This window comes from Gallinula chloropus (assembly GCF_964237585.1).
Source record: "Gallinula chloropus genome assembly, chromosome: 1".
Lineage (NCBI taxonomy): Eukaryota > Metazoa > Chordata > Aves > Gruiformes > Rallidae > Gallinula > Gallinula chloropus.
The window spans coordinates 50315084-50330184 of NC_140085.1; the positions used below are offsets into that span (position 1 = coordinate 50315084).

The window sequence follows — 15101 nt, forward strand, 5'->3', positions numbered from 1 at the left end:
CAGCATAAAGAACTTTAGGGATATTTATGAAGTGGAGGGTTTGGAAATGTAGAGGGCAATACAACTCACAGAAACAGTGTTCCTTGAAATCGGGCACGTGGCATATCTAGGTATTCCCATCAATGAAGGTGGCAACATGATGTTTTCAGAGGCCAGAGGAAAGGATGTTGCAATGATCGACACAGGCGACAAGTATTCATGGCACAGGAAGACTACAGCAAACACGTAGCTGGGATAACAGTGCCCACCTAGCTCGTTTGTTTTCTGAAAATGAAATGTGAGCACGCTGCAAGGTTCAGAGCAGAGCTCCAGCGTAGAAGGTTTTTAGCCCAACGCTGGCTCTGAGCAAAACCCGCTGGAGTGTCCCTGTCACCCTCACGAAGCACACAGCTGGCCCCAGGCTGGGCTCACATAAGAACAGACCAGTGACATTTTTCTGTAGCCACTGTGGGAAACATTTAGAACCAGGTTTAGAGTGAGGACAGATCACCTGCATCTGTATTTTGGGAAGGATGCTGAAAAGTTCAGTAACAACATGGAGAACCTGAAAGGCAGCAGTTAAGAGTTTAATCTCAGTGAATTACTGTTACCATCGTTAAGGCAAAACCAATATTCTTTATTTTTTAATGGAAAAGCAGGCTAGGTTAGGTCAAGAGGTTTGTGGTCCTAGATGCTGTGGTGGATGTACCCATTACATTTCAGTGTCTGGGTACGGTCACTGCCATGGGCGCTCTGTCCTCCAGCAAGAAGCACGAAAACGATGCGCACAGGGTACGGTGCAAACGCGGGGTTCTCCGCGCGGAGCCGCGCCCGCGGGGCTGCATCCCCCGCGCCGCCGGTGCCCGGGCCGCCGCCGCGGGTCGCGGAGCACATGGCTCTGGACACAAAGCGACTGGAGGGGGGCGGGCGGGCGGGCCTACTGCCTCCCTTGCAGCCCGGAGCCCCGGGCAGCCTGCCCGATGGGAGAGGGGGGGCGGCAAGGGTGGTCGCCGCCGGGCCCTGCTGCCCCGAGCCGCCCGGGTCGCGTCGCGCCCCGCCCCGCGGAGACGGGTGCTGTGCCGGGGAGCCGCAGGCCCCGCCCCGGCGGCGATGGCGTAGTTGCTGACGCCGCGGCCCGCCCCGCCTGGGGGACAGGCTGGTTCGCAGCGGGCGAGGGGCGCCGTTAGCTGCCGGGCTCGCCCCGCGGTGCGTCCCCCCCGCTCTGCTGGGCCATGCGGTAGCGGGCTGCGGCGGGCCCGGGCTCTCGGCGGCCATGGAGCAGCTCCCGGGCGGCCGGCGGCCCCGGTTGGTTTCCTCGCTGGTGCTGGGGCACCGCTCCTGGGAGGTGACCTTAGACGAGGAGCGGGGGCGGCTGTCCTGGCGCGACCCCCACCCGCTGCGCCGCAGCGGCGGCGGTGAGTGGAGCGGCGAGGTGGGCCGGCTGCGGCGGGCAGGCGTTAGCGCACCTGCCGCGGCCTTTCGGCGGGCCGGGGGCCGCCTGAGGGGCCGCCTCTCCTCGGCGGCGGGGGAAGGGCGTTCGCTGCGGCCGTGGCGGCGTGGGGCAGCGCGCAGGGCGGCTTCGGGCACGGGTGTCCGCGGGGGCGGCCTGCGGCGACGTGCGGCTCGGGCCGGCTCGGGATCGCTGAGCGTTCGGTGTTCTGCCGGCGCTGAGTATTTCCTGTACTCGGGCGCCGTTTCGCCCCGCGAAGGAAGAGAGGCTGCCGGCGTCCGCGAACGCCTCTGGGGTTCGGAGTCCGCTGATTTAATCGCCTCCCCAGCGCCGGGCTACCAGGCGGGGAGAACAGAGCCGTGGCCGGAGTGTCACCGGCACGCAGCCGGCGGTGCTGAGCGTGTCGGCCGGGTACCCCCCTTGTGCGTCCTGAAACAAAGCAGAGAGCTGCCCGGGGAGAGCGGCGGGACCGCATGAGAGTGCAGCAAGCTCCGGGCTGGACAACTCGAGCATCTGTTCTGAGCGCCTGCCTTTGGTAACAAAGGGAGCCAACCTGTCCCTGCAGCCGGACGGGGAAAGCACAGATTTGCTGAGCTGAACCCCGCTCTTGCACTGCTAGTAGGTAGCAGCATGGAATTTGTAACGCTGTATTTAAATTCACCGTATCAGGACAGAATTGACTTGCAGAATTTTAAAACTGGGTGGATGGGGTGTGTGTTTGTTGGTTCCTTTTTTAGGGGGAGGGAGTGTTTTTTTTGTGGCTGCTTTTTGTTGTTCTATGAGTTAATTATGATTAAAAGTCACTTTTTCTGGTGATGCAGTGTTCCAGGCAACCGTGGTGTTCCTTAGCTCTTTCTAAAAGTCTCCACAGAAACTTCCAAGGAAAAGTTGAACTCTTGTGAGTTACAGTTTTGGAAGTATTTGATGTAGGATAATAGTTTGTAACGGGGTAACAAAGTTGGCTATAGTTACCCTCTAGTGTGATTAGAATAATGCCTACTTAAAACACTATGAAGTGGGAGAGGATACTAGTGAAAATACCTGACCAAGTTTCCTAACTTCTGAAAAAGTCTGTACACCCAGCATGTCAAGCTTCCTTCTACAGTTTGGGTGGTATTTGATCAGATTCTCTGACCTTGGTGGTTTTATACACTAATTATTCCCATTGTTGATACAGCCCTGTTAGCATGGTATGTGAACATCTGAAAATATGTAATGACCATCTTTTCACATCAGCTGCTTTAGAGTGAAGAGCTGCTGTCACTCACTTTAGAGGCTGGAGGAACTGAAACAGACAAAAACTAGTAATGGCAAGGTTGACTAGAAGTTTATCTGAGAAATAGAATGTACATCTGAATGTAAATTTCTATAGTCCCCGCCAAGTTCATAAACTTAAATAAGTTAAATCATTTTTCCCTTCTTACCATGAACCTTTCTTAAATGTTTTCCTAATTTTATCATATCTTACTGACCTGAGGCCTTTTGAAAAATCATGAGGGGGGAAAGGGAGAAGAAAGACTTTTAAAGTCTTGTAAGAGTTTGATGTTGTAGCTTTCACTAAAAATTGGTCAGGTTTTAACTGCATCTCTTCTCTTACTCCTGGTAACATAAAATCAGAGTTTGTTTTCCTTCCCTTGCTGTTGTGTGAATACAACTTGGCATAAGCCAGGTTTCATCAGCTGAAAAAAGTACTTGAAATTCCTGAACAAACTTCAGATGTGCAGCTAAATGAACTTAAGACTTTGAAGACAAAGTAGTTCTTTAATACTGCCTGGATTAATATAGTGGTGTGAAAAATAAGCTCTCTTCTCTAAACTAATTTTCTTTCCTTTTGAAAAGTATCATGATTATATTTAAAATACAAAGTTTCAAAGGTTTTTGTGACCGTTGTCCCTACTAGATAAATTAACCCCTGCTTTGGGAGGAATTTTGTTGCAGTGTATAAAATTCTTCTAAAATGCTTTTCCAAAGTTACCTCTGGACTGATCTGTGGGCTAGAGCAAGTAGGAGAGGAACTTCGTTCTACTATGTGGTTATTTCCTTTAGACCATGCAAGAGTTATACAAAATCACAGTAGCTCTTTTATTCACACTCTTCTTCAGTTTACAGCCACTTTCTTGACAGCTTCTGAAGTTGTAACTTTTCTCAACTTATTCCTGGTGGGCCAAACCAAGTATGAACCTGTCCTGAAGCCAGTTCCAAAGTGGATGTCAAAATGCTGGGTATGATGGAAGAAGAGGGGGATGTACTGAACGAGACTCATTTTGAGGCAGTTTCTCAAGTAGTGCCCAGTTGGAGATTCCATAGGAGGCAAGTCTGGTTACTGAGTGTGGCTGCTACTGCTGTAATGTACCGATTGCAAAATTTAGGGTAAGGTGACGAGGAAAAGGGCAGGTGGGAGCAGAAAAAGAAATGCTGAAGTGTCCTGGAAGCACAGGTACAATTTATGTAGTGAGCAATACAATAGATGATGATTAATTCATGTGTTTCCTGCACTTATGCTTTGATGCCATCATAGTTTTATGTTATTGCTGCCCTATTGTCCTTAAGATCTTTTAAGACCTGGGATGGCTCATCGTGTTCTCTGCAATTGTTTTGGAAAATGGGCAGCATACATGACAGAATGTAAGCAATCTTTAAAATATGGAAGATGGCTAGTTAGAAGCATATAATTTCAGAGGAGTTGCTTGACCAAGATTAGTATCTTTCTACCATTTAGCCTTTGGCTGCATGACTACTGTGCATTATGCCTAAATACAGACTTAATTATGCAGTAGAAAAGTGCTATATGTTTTGTTTGATAGGTAGCTATTACAGTGAAACAGTTGTCTTTAAACTGAAAAAGCTCAGTGAGGGCTGCTTATTTTCTGAGTATTTATTACTGTCTTGGATTTAGCTACAGAAGTACAAATGGTTTTGTATGTATTTTGTCATGATTTTCAGACTTTGGCAGGCAAGGAGCTACAGCTATAGTTGTGTATACTGTAGAAGTGTTGAAATATCTATCACTCCCTATTGTGTCTGAATTCAGGAACAGAGAGGAAATAATTAAGACTTTGCCCAGTTGTCCAGGAAAATACAGTTTTATGGAATATGGATAGATTCTTGTGTTTTCTCCTCTTTGTACAATAATATTAGTGTATATGTGTGTATATATAAACCCCATTTTGTCAAAGCACATTTTGTAAATAAAGAATTATTAATTCAGGAAAATGATTTTTAATGCTGTCATTGAGAACAGTAACAAAACCATAAAATGTTTATTCAGGTCTTGGAATGTTTTTAAAACCATAAATCCTAAACACTATCTACTTTCCTTTCTACTGTTAGACCTTGTTTAACAGCATCATAGGTTCAAGGTTTGTCCTCATTTCCTATTCTTTGGTTTGAATTTAGAGGGAAAAGTTTTATCTGAAACTTCTTGTGCTTCTCTGTTACTTTAAGCCATGCACCTTTTTGCCTGGACATGCCTCGATCTTCAAATATTCTGAAGAATGTTATTTTTCAACTTTGTATTGCTTCACCATGAGATGTAGTTGATCTGGAAAGGTGGACAGATCAGTTGTTTTACTGTTTTCTCATGCTGATGGCACAGTCAGTTCTTTCTCAAGTAAGACATGTTAAAACTATGTGCCAAATTTCATAGCAGATTACATACTGTGAATGTGTACTTACAGGTATTTCAGAAGCATTAGCTAAGATTCTGTTGGTGCCTAGTACTAAGGGATTATAAGCACAGAGTGAGATTATTCTGTTCTTTTAAATTGTGAAGTACAAGCATGAAGGGGGTGATCAGAATATGCACCAGACTGTATGTCTTCACTTACTGTGTGCGTGTTCTTTTACCCTTATTTCTTTCTTTAGAGTTATCCCTTGATGTGTCTTTTCCAGTTTTACCCCCCAAAATGATCACTTGAGGAAACCTCAGTCCTAGTGTTTACAAGACTGGTGCCCTTCCCATCCTGTGGATGCTACAGAATGCTGAGTTTGCTAAGTGTGGTACTGAGGCAGCAGAGGTGGGCTGGCTCGGAAGCACCCTCTGTCCAGCACCGGCGGTGTGTTGGCACATCCTTAGTCAGCATCCACTGACCTTCCCACATCTTTGGCAGTTCTGCTGACTACATTGAACTGGTAGGATGTGGGGAGTAATACTTTTAGAAGGCATTCTGTGACTTCTGGAGGATATGTTTTCAAATGTAGATATGTACTACACTAATAAATACGTGTTTATCAGCATACACCTACTCGATGGTTTGTTTTGTTCTCTTTTTCCCCTTGAGGTGAAGTGCATCTTATTTCTTGATTCACCATTGAAATATTCATAGATGATTTGAAAAGATTTCATTTGGAAATATTTTTTTTTTAAAAATCAGTGAGAAAACATTAAAAAGTACTATTTAAACATTCAAATTCATCCAAGTTCAAACTTCTGTGATTTGACTTAAATTCATATATGTGATGTGAAATAGCTCTGTGTCTGAGCATAGTAGAAACTGATCTTTTGTCTCTTGGTTTATCAAGTACTGGAAGATTTACTTTTAAATAAACAACAAAAAAAAACAGTTTCCTTATGTGTAGCTGTATATTGTGAGATCATGGTGAGGCTGTGGCCTTCAGATGTTTCTGTGACACTTCCACAGTTCTGAATTAAATTCTTTAGTCATCATGCTTCTTTCCACTTGTCACCACCCCCCTGTATGTGAATACTCTTTTTCTGCTCTATATACCTATCCATCATCTACTCTTACTTTGGTCTTTATGACACACAGCTTTCTGATAAATGTAATCCAGCATGCCTTCTGATAGGAAGCATTCTTGTTTTCTTCCTTTTAGGTGAAGGCAAAACTTAAGGCAAGATAACTTACTGTTCACATGGTCTGTAACAGTAAATCGGTTTTCAGAGTGACTGGAAAAAATACTGCACCTCAACTTTTGAGTTGTTAATTTGTACTCTTCTGATATAATAAAAAAGTTAATTCTGAGTGCTGCTGCATCCATGGGCCTGGGCTGTATTTGAAGAATAAACCAAACGCTGTGATCAGCAATACTTTTGTGCATTTTGCAGGTCTCTGTTGCTTTGAGCTAACACATTTCTGAGGGAGGAATTTGGTCTGTAGGATACATAGCTGGCAGTGATGAACGAATCTTGACTGGGGTTCATAGTGAGTTTGCTTGTAAACTTGGGAGGTGTTTTGTGAGAGTGGCAGGCAACGATATGCACCAAAAAGCCCGTCGTAACACAGGGAAACACACTTCATCTTGCCTTGGATGGGGTTGTTTTTTCCTCCCCCTTGCTTAATGTGGGGAAAAGTGGTATGTATCTAACAGTATTTTGCAGATTGGTTAGTTTGCACATTCAGAAAGGTGTCTGTTAAGACTGTAAGAGCACTGTGACCCAAAATGAGTGGTGACTAGCACAACCAATGTGCTGGGAAGAGTGTCGCTTGTACTTCATGTGTTTTGTTTGCTTTTGTAATTACCTTTTTTTGCCATGCCCCTTCATCCAGCAGCTCTGGATGACCAGGCTGTGGGGGTTGGGCTTGTTCAGCCTTGAGAAGAGAAGGCTTTGGGAAGACCTAACTGTGGCCTACTGGTACTTAGCGGTGTCTCCAGGAAAGTGGGAGAGGGACTATTCACCAGGGAGTGTAGTGATAGAGCCATTACCCCTTGGTAATGGCTTCAAGCTCAAAGGGGGTAGGTTTAGATTAGACATTAGGAAGAAATTATTTACTGTGAGGGTGGTGAGGCACTACAACAGGTTGCCCAGAGAGATGGTGGAAACCCCATCCCTGGCAGTGTTCAAGGCCAGGGTAGATAGGGCTTTGGGCAACCTGGTCTAGTGAGGGTGTCCCTGTCCATGGCAGGGAGGTTGGAAATAGATGATCTTTGAGGTCCCTTCCAACCCAAAGTATTCTATGATTCTAACTCAATGTTTTTGGTGTGTTATACATGATAGACATTGAACAAGGTGAGCCATGAAAACGTAAGCTTAAGAAAATGGATATGCAGTTCAGTATTTTTAAACTCAAAATTCAGTCTCTCGAATCTAGATTGTGTACATTGCAAAAGTCAGTATTTTGCCAGAAATTTTGTCTACGAACTGCTATATACCTCTCTGCTGAATATATCCTACCAAGCCAAATAAAACTTCGTTTGGTGTGTTCTGAGACCACAGTTTAACTTTTTTTATTAAAGTTTCTCTAGTAATACTGGTGTAAGTACCATTTATTTAATTTTTTTGTAAAGTAGCAGTAAGAAACTAAGGTGAAGGCCTTTATGAGTGAACACAGCTATTCACAGAATTCACAGAATTGTACGTGTTGGAAAGGACCTCAAGAGATCATCGGGTCCAACCCCCCTGCCAAAGCAGGTTCCCTAGGCCAGGTCACACAGGGAGGCATCCAGACGGGTCTTGAATATCTCCAGAGAAGGAGACCCCACACCCCCCTGGGCAGCCTGTCCCAGGGCTCTGTCACCCTCACTGTGAAAAAGTTATTACACATACTGGTGTGGAACTTCCAGTTCCGCTCCAACTTGAGGCCATTGCCCCTTGTCCTGTCCCACAGACCACTGAAAAGGGACTGTCCATTTCCCCGTGTCACACACTTCAGATATTTATAAACATTAATAATATCCCCTCTCAGTCTTTTCTCAAGGCTGAATAGTCCCAGCTCACTCCACCTTTCCTCACAGGTGAGAGGCTCCAGGCCTTTAATCATCTTTGTAGCCCTCCGCTGGACTCTTTCCAGGAGATGCCTGTCTCTTTTGTACTGCTAAAGCAATGAAAGAAATGGCTCCTTACACATGATAATAGGGTAAAAGCTAGAAAAGTATTTGGAGAAAAGTAGTCCTTTAATTAGTCCTTAATTAGTACGTATGTGAACCTGGTTAACCTTTCAAAAGAGGGCAGGATAGTCCTTCCTTTTGTTTTTATGGGACAGGTTTTGGTAATTAAATGGCAGACGAGGGCATTGGGTTTATAGGCTCAATATTGTGCTGCTTGTATTGAAGGTCTCTGGTTTCTTAACATTGGAATCTCCTCCCTCTGTGGAAAAAGGGGAATGGTGGAATTAAGTAGCTGATTTACTTGGGATTTCACCTAACCATGTACTGGATCTTGCACCTGTCCCTGCTGAATTTCATGCAGTTTGCACAGACCAACCTCTCCAGCCTGTCAAGAACCTGACATCCCTTCTCTCAACCAAACCACACAGCTTGGTGTCACTGGCAAGCTTGCTAAGGGTGCACTCTACACCACTGCCCCTGTCACCAACAAAGAGGTTACACAGTGCTGGTCCCAGTTCTGAGCCCCATGGAATGCCACTTGTGACTAGTCTCAGTTTGAACATTGAACCTTAACCACAACTCTGAGGGCAACTGTCTATCCAATTCCTTATCCACTGAGTGGGCCATCTGTCAAATCCATGTCTCTACAGTTTAAAGACAATGTCATGTGGAAAAGTGCCAAATTCTTTGCAGAAGTTCCAGGTAGATGACATATCTTGTTCTTCTCTAATCCACCAATGCTGTAATCGTACCATAGAAGGCCAATAAATTTGGTCGGCATGATTTACCCTTTGTGAAGCCATGTTGACTGTCACCAGTCACCTTTTGTGCCTGAGCAGTTTCCAGGAGGTTGTGTTTTTTGCCCGAGTTCCTTTCTGTTGGGATGCATTGCTCCTGAGCTTGGAGGAGGTGATCCTTGAATACTAACCAGCTTTCTTGGATCCCTCTTCCCTCCAGGGCTTTGTCTTGTGGTACTCTGCTAAGCAGGTCTTTGAAGAGGCCAAAGTCTGCTCTCCTGCAGTCCCTGGTAGTGAGTTTGCTGTGCCTCCTCCTTGCTTTCCCGGGGATCTTGAACTCCACCATTTCATGGTCACTGCAGCCAAGGCTGCCCTTGAGCTTCACATTCCTCACTGGCCCTCCTTGTTGGTGAGAACAAGGTCCAGCATAGCACCTCTCCTCATTGGCTTGTCTGGCACTTGGAGGAGAAGGATATCATTCAGGAACTTTCTGGATTGATTATGCCCTGCTCTGTTTTTCCTTGCTTGTATCAGGAATAATATGGCCAGCAGAACTAGGGAAGCTATTGTGCCCCTTTATTCAGCACTGATGCAGCCACAGCTCAAGTACTGTATTCAGTTTTGGCCCACTCATTACAAGGACATTCTGGTACTGGAGAAGGTCCAGAGGATGACAACAAAGTTGGTAAAGAGTTTGGACCACAAGTTATGAGGAGTGGCTGAGGGAACTGGGATTGTTTAGCCTGGAGAAGAGGAGGCTGAGGGGAAACCTAAATGGTCTCTACAACTACCTGAAAGGAGGTGGTTGTGAATTGAAGGTTGGTCTCTTCTCCCATGTAACTAGCAATATGAGAGGAAGTGGTCTCAGTCTGTGTCAGGGGAGGTTTAGATAGGAGATTAGGGAAAAAATCTTTACTGGAAGAGTGTTCAGGTATTGGAACAGGCTGCCCAGAGAGGCAGCAAAGTCACCATCCCTGGAAGCGTTCAAAAAATGTGTAGACATGGCACTCCAGGACATGGTTTAGTTGACATGGTGGTATTGAACTGACAGTTGGACTTGATGATCTTAGAGGCCTTTTCCAACCTTACGGATTCTACGATTCCTCCAACCAGAGTTTGTGAGTGTGAAGCTGCTCCTATCTGGCTATACACAGTGTAATTTGCTTTGTCTCCCCAGTCAGGTGGCCTGTAGCAGACCCCCACTATAATGTCCCCTGTCTCTGCCCTTCCTTTAGTCCTGACCCACAGGTTCTCAGTGGACTCCTCATCCATCTCTAAGCAGAGCTCCATGCATTCTAGCTGGCCATTGACATAGAGGGCAACACCCCTTCCTTGTCTGCCATTCCTGTCCTTTCTAAAGAGCCTGCATCCTTCCATCCCAATGCTCCAGTCATATGAGCCATCCCACCACTTCTCTGTGATACAAATAATGTTTATTCCCCCTGCTACATGTGTTTACATAGAGGCAAGTATTAAAACACCTGTAAAGGGGAAAAAAACCTTGTGTGCAATGTAGATATAAGAGTAGGTAACAACTTTGTTGACTAAAACGAACAGGACAAGTTAAAAATAAAATTGAACTAGTGGCAAAACTATTGTAGTCACTCTTGTGAAGAGCTCAGGGAATTTTTTTTTGCTTACTCTGCGTTCCTCACCACCACCATCATGATGGTTCTCCACAATAATGAGGAAGATGAAATACAGGATAAAATGCAGTAACAATATTAGTCTTTGTGTTTTAGGTGTTCAATATATCTTTACATCTCCATATCTCTATATGGATGAGAAACAAGTATATTGTAATAATACAATGATAAGTATAATAATATCTTATGTAATTAAATGGGTTTTGTGTGAGTATTTTTATACACATGAAATGTTAAACTGGAAAAGCATGCATTTCCAGTTTAACATTTTTTTGAGATAAGACAAAAGCAGGGAAATTTGAAATCAATAATGAAAATGAGACAAAAAGCCTCAATTTGACAGGGGTGTAGACAACACAGAAGGTGTTGAGGGACTATAAGAGAAAACAGACTGAGGGTGGAAGAAATTCTTTCATAGTGTAAGAGCATATGGCTTTTAAGTCAAAAAAAAAAAAACCCAATAGGCTTGAAGTTGATACAAGGAAATATATTTAACAGTACATAAAAATAACATCTAGAATTTGCTGCTTAGGAAATTCTGAAGTTTAAAAGCTTAATAGGATTTAAAGTCTTAAAAATTCATATGAATGCCCTTCTTTCATAAGCCACCTACTTACTCGAGAATAACAAATGACCTCTGTAGTCGCTCTGCACTAGATTTACTTGCACATGCTTTGGGATTGCTTGTGCTGTTCACCGTCCACTAGCTGGACTAAGTGTCATTGAAGGGGCAATTTTGTGTCTCTGAAATCAATGTTGCTGAACTTGGCTTCATGCAAAAATGGTTTTGTATTCAGAATACCTAATTTTCTGAGAAATCACAGACGTTTCAAATACTCGGGGTAGTTCAGGGGCGGTTATGGATTATGTGCTTTGACTAAAGGCAGCAGGAAATTGAAAGCGTTGAGCAAACTTCTTTTGGGTGTGATTATCGAGCAGCTACTCGAATTGTATGTCTGTATCATGTTTAGAAATAATCATTCTGGTGCAGTTTTATGATGTTAACATGTAAGATCTTGTGTTTGTACAGAGAACTGTTTTGTACCAATCGCTGAGATCATTGCTGTAGAAGAAACTGAACTTAACAAGAAACAACGTAATATTGGCAGATGGCAAAAAATGGCAAGGCCACATGCTTTCACAGGTAAGGCAAACATAGCCTCAGGCTGCTTGTGTTAATTCCTTGTTTGGAGGTATTTTATTATTAAAATGGAAATTATGTGTTTAAAAAAAAAATCAACAAAAAAACCAACCTCTCCCCGCCCTCAAAAAAGCCCCAACCAAAAACCTCATAGGAACAAATCCCCACCAAAAATCTGCAAATTTACATTTAAAGATCCTTATTTTGGAAAACAAAACCCTTTCTTTTTTGAACACTTTCAACTATTGTCTTGCTACTGAATGACTCTGCAGGAGGACACTTGCTTTTTACTGCTTGACAAGAAAAATTGAGAGAGAAGCTGGAAAAATGAGTCCTAAATATTTGGTTCAGATTAGTTTTGTTTTGTGTGGTGGTTGTTGTTTTGGGTTGGTTTGTTGTTTTTTTTTAGTTCTCCCTAACAATCAGGAAGTGTGCTTATAAAGGATATTTGTGTTTATTGAGTGCATTCCTAAGGTAAAGTGCCAGGAATACGTTTTTATTTCTTTTGGGGAAAGATGGGTGACCTTTGTGCTGTAAAGCTAGGGCAAACGTGATTGCTCCCATGCCAGAATTTTATGTTGTGGAGTGCTTTCTTCAGGTTTAGTCCTTCAGTAGCAATGTTTGGTGAGACTGTAGATGGAAAGGTAAGGGTGCTTCATGTCTCACCAGCCTGGTTCTTAATGCACAAGAAAACTCAAAATCTTTTTTCTCAAATGTCACTTTATAAAATTAAATTTACTCTGTCACTTGCATAGGAGCTAATGTGAGGGTTTGCCTTATCCTCTTAAGCTCATGGCATTTAATGCTATATAGATATTGCAGGCTTTAATATGGATTTAAAAATATATAAAAGTGAACTTTTGTGTAAGGATGTCAATAATCAGTTTATGGAAAAGGGATTGTATTTGCTTTAAACTAAGTTTATGTTTGGGTATCTGCTATAAGGTAATGAGCTAAAGGAAGTGTTTTCATTCATGTTTTCACCTTGACTTTTTACAGAGACCTAGTTCACACTGACTGAATGCTTCTGTCACTTGCTAAAGTGTGTAGTGAGGATTAATCACCACTTTTGTCCACAGATAGATATTTTGGGGATCTCTCTGAAATGTATCTGTCATTTCACAGCACTGTCTCATTGTGTCACTTAATTTACTTTTTATCTCTCTCTTTTTTTTCACATGTTAATAGTGTATTATGTGAAGAAATCCCGAAATCACCGCTGGCGGTGCAGCGATGTGACCTTTTGCTGTCTGGATGAGCACTTGTGTAATCAGTGGACAGGGGCACTGAAAGAATTACTTGAAAAGCAGAGTAAGTTTGACTAAAATGCTAACATTTGCAGCATCATTTTGCAGGAATGTATGTCAATATTATTTTAATTTTTTGTTTGTTTAACTCTCTAAGAGCAGCTTATATTCAAATGCTGAGGGAGTTGAGTGTGGAAGTGTCTCATTCTTATCACTACTTTTGTATCTTGCGTATTTGCTAAGTTGTACTGACTGTTCTACTCTAATCAGTCAGGACTATTGATAGGTGTCTTATAATTTTGCCCAGATATAAATTATTTTCACAAAATAAGGATACATTAGAATCTTAGCAGAGGCTTTAAATGACCATAGCTTTGAAGAAAATAAAGGGCAGATGTAAGCTGAGAGATTTGAGGTACTCTAGAGTCTGAGAACAAAGTTTATAGCAATGTAAGATTTATGGGTGGCTTTTTGTGAATCTGTCTCACCTCTCTTGTCTCTCTCATCAACAATGTGCCTTACGTAATAGGAGTTCCCATTAATAATTTCTAGGATTCCTGGACACATACTTACTTGGAAACCTAAAAGTAGTTTTGCAGAAGTTATTCCTGAAGGGAGATACCTTGAGAGAGAAGCCACGGAGCAGCAGGAGCAGAGCCTACTCCATGACAGAAGGGAGGTCAAGGATGACCATAGCACAGGCAGTGCCCTCACCAACCAGGATGCAGTCTCACTGTATCTGTGCAGGGACAGGGATAACAGCAGATTCCATTCATAGCCTATATGAGCTAAAGTAGTTGGGTCCATCCAAGGAGGCCAGACAGGAGCACAAGGAGATGGAAGTGGAGGCAGGACTGTAGGTAAGCAACCTACAGCGCGTGTAGGCCTGAGGTCCATCTGTGACACAGAGCTGGAGAAAGCACTGGGTACAAGTATACCTATTGGCAAGTAGTTAAGGCTCACAGAATAAAAAAAAAGTATGTAACAAAAAATCTTCAGAAGAGATATCTTACTAATGTTTTTGTTTTGTGTATGTTACATGAGGTGTCTGGCTTAAAATACAGTATTTTAAAAATATTGTTTAAAATGTTAAAATAATTTTATTAATTTTAATAATTTAATAATTTAAAATAAAAATTAATTTAAAAAAATTTGAATGGGCTTTGTGCATGCATTCACTGCACCTGTGGCAGATGTTGCCCAGGGAAGCCATCTCTGCACACAGGAGTTCATTCCATTGTGAACAGACTGTTTCAGAAAGGGTACCAGGTTCTCAGGGGGTGTGAATGGTGCTTTGCATCTGTGGCAGCTTTAAATGGTTCAAACAGTCTAGCTTGGCTGGGTGTGTTATGCAAGCGTGCTGATCTGACAGCTCTGTTTATTTCTTTTTCCTTTTAAAATAATCATTTAGAGTACCATCTGAAGAAGTGTGAATGTTACAACAGTTTGTTGTGTCCTATACAAAAAGAAAGGCTCTCTAGGTGCAGCAAGTGTTACCATTCCGTTTATCTATTAGTACAGATATATAATAGTTGTTCTCATTGCCACCACCCATGTAAATCTGTAACTACTTGAACAAGCTTGAGATAATAATATCAAAAGTGTTTTCTATGGGGAAGGGGTTACAAGCACTTGCTGTGCAGCCTGTAGTTCTGTGAAGTGTTCTGATTGTGTCTTTATCACAGACAGGAAACGTGTTTTACGTATGTTACCACAGCAGCAATGTTGTTTAAATAAATTAATGTAAAAGTAATTCTGTGTATGCTTCACTCCCAAGTTTCTTTCCTATTGCTGTCCTTGGTTTGTCTTTTGTCTTGTGTGCCTGTGATACTAATGTCGTCATGTGGGAAAGCACTGCAAGAATAATATGCATAAGAACGTGAGATATGGAGTCAGATGAAATTTCACCTGCTGTCTTATTACCCATTTGTTCAGTCCTGTCAGTATCCTCAGTGTCATAAAGAGGATAGATGGAAGCTGGGGTTTATAGCTCTTCGATAATGATTTGCGGAGTTATGAGAGTTAATAAAAAGTTATAAAAGGCTTGCATGCTGTGTTCACTTTGATGTTTACAGTTTGGGTTCTGTATTGCTTGTTGAATTTTTGTTTTGTTTC

General features: G+C 42.9%; 1 protein-coding gene across 1 annotated transcript in view; it reads left to right on the plus strand.

Annotated features, from left to right (window-relative positions):
* Positions 1 to 1252: 1252 nt before the first annotated feature.
* Positions 1253 to 15101, plus strand: part of CERK (ceramide kinase) — a gene marked incomplete at both ends in the record, with an annotated part of 40763 nt that continues 26914 nt past the window's right edge. The window contains 3 exons of the mRNA XM_084265124.1: positions 1253 to 1394; positions 11629 to 11742; positions 12928 to 13050. Coding sequence (XP_084121250.1) covers positions 1253 to 1394; positions 11629 to 11742; positions 12928 to 13050 — 379 coding nt within the window. The remainder of the gene's footprint in view (positions 1395 to 11628; positions 11743 to 12927; positions 13051 to 15101) is intronic.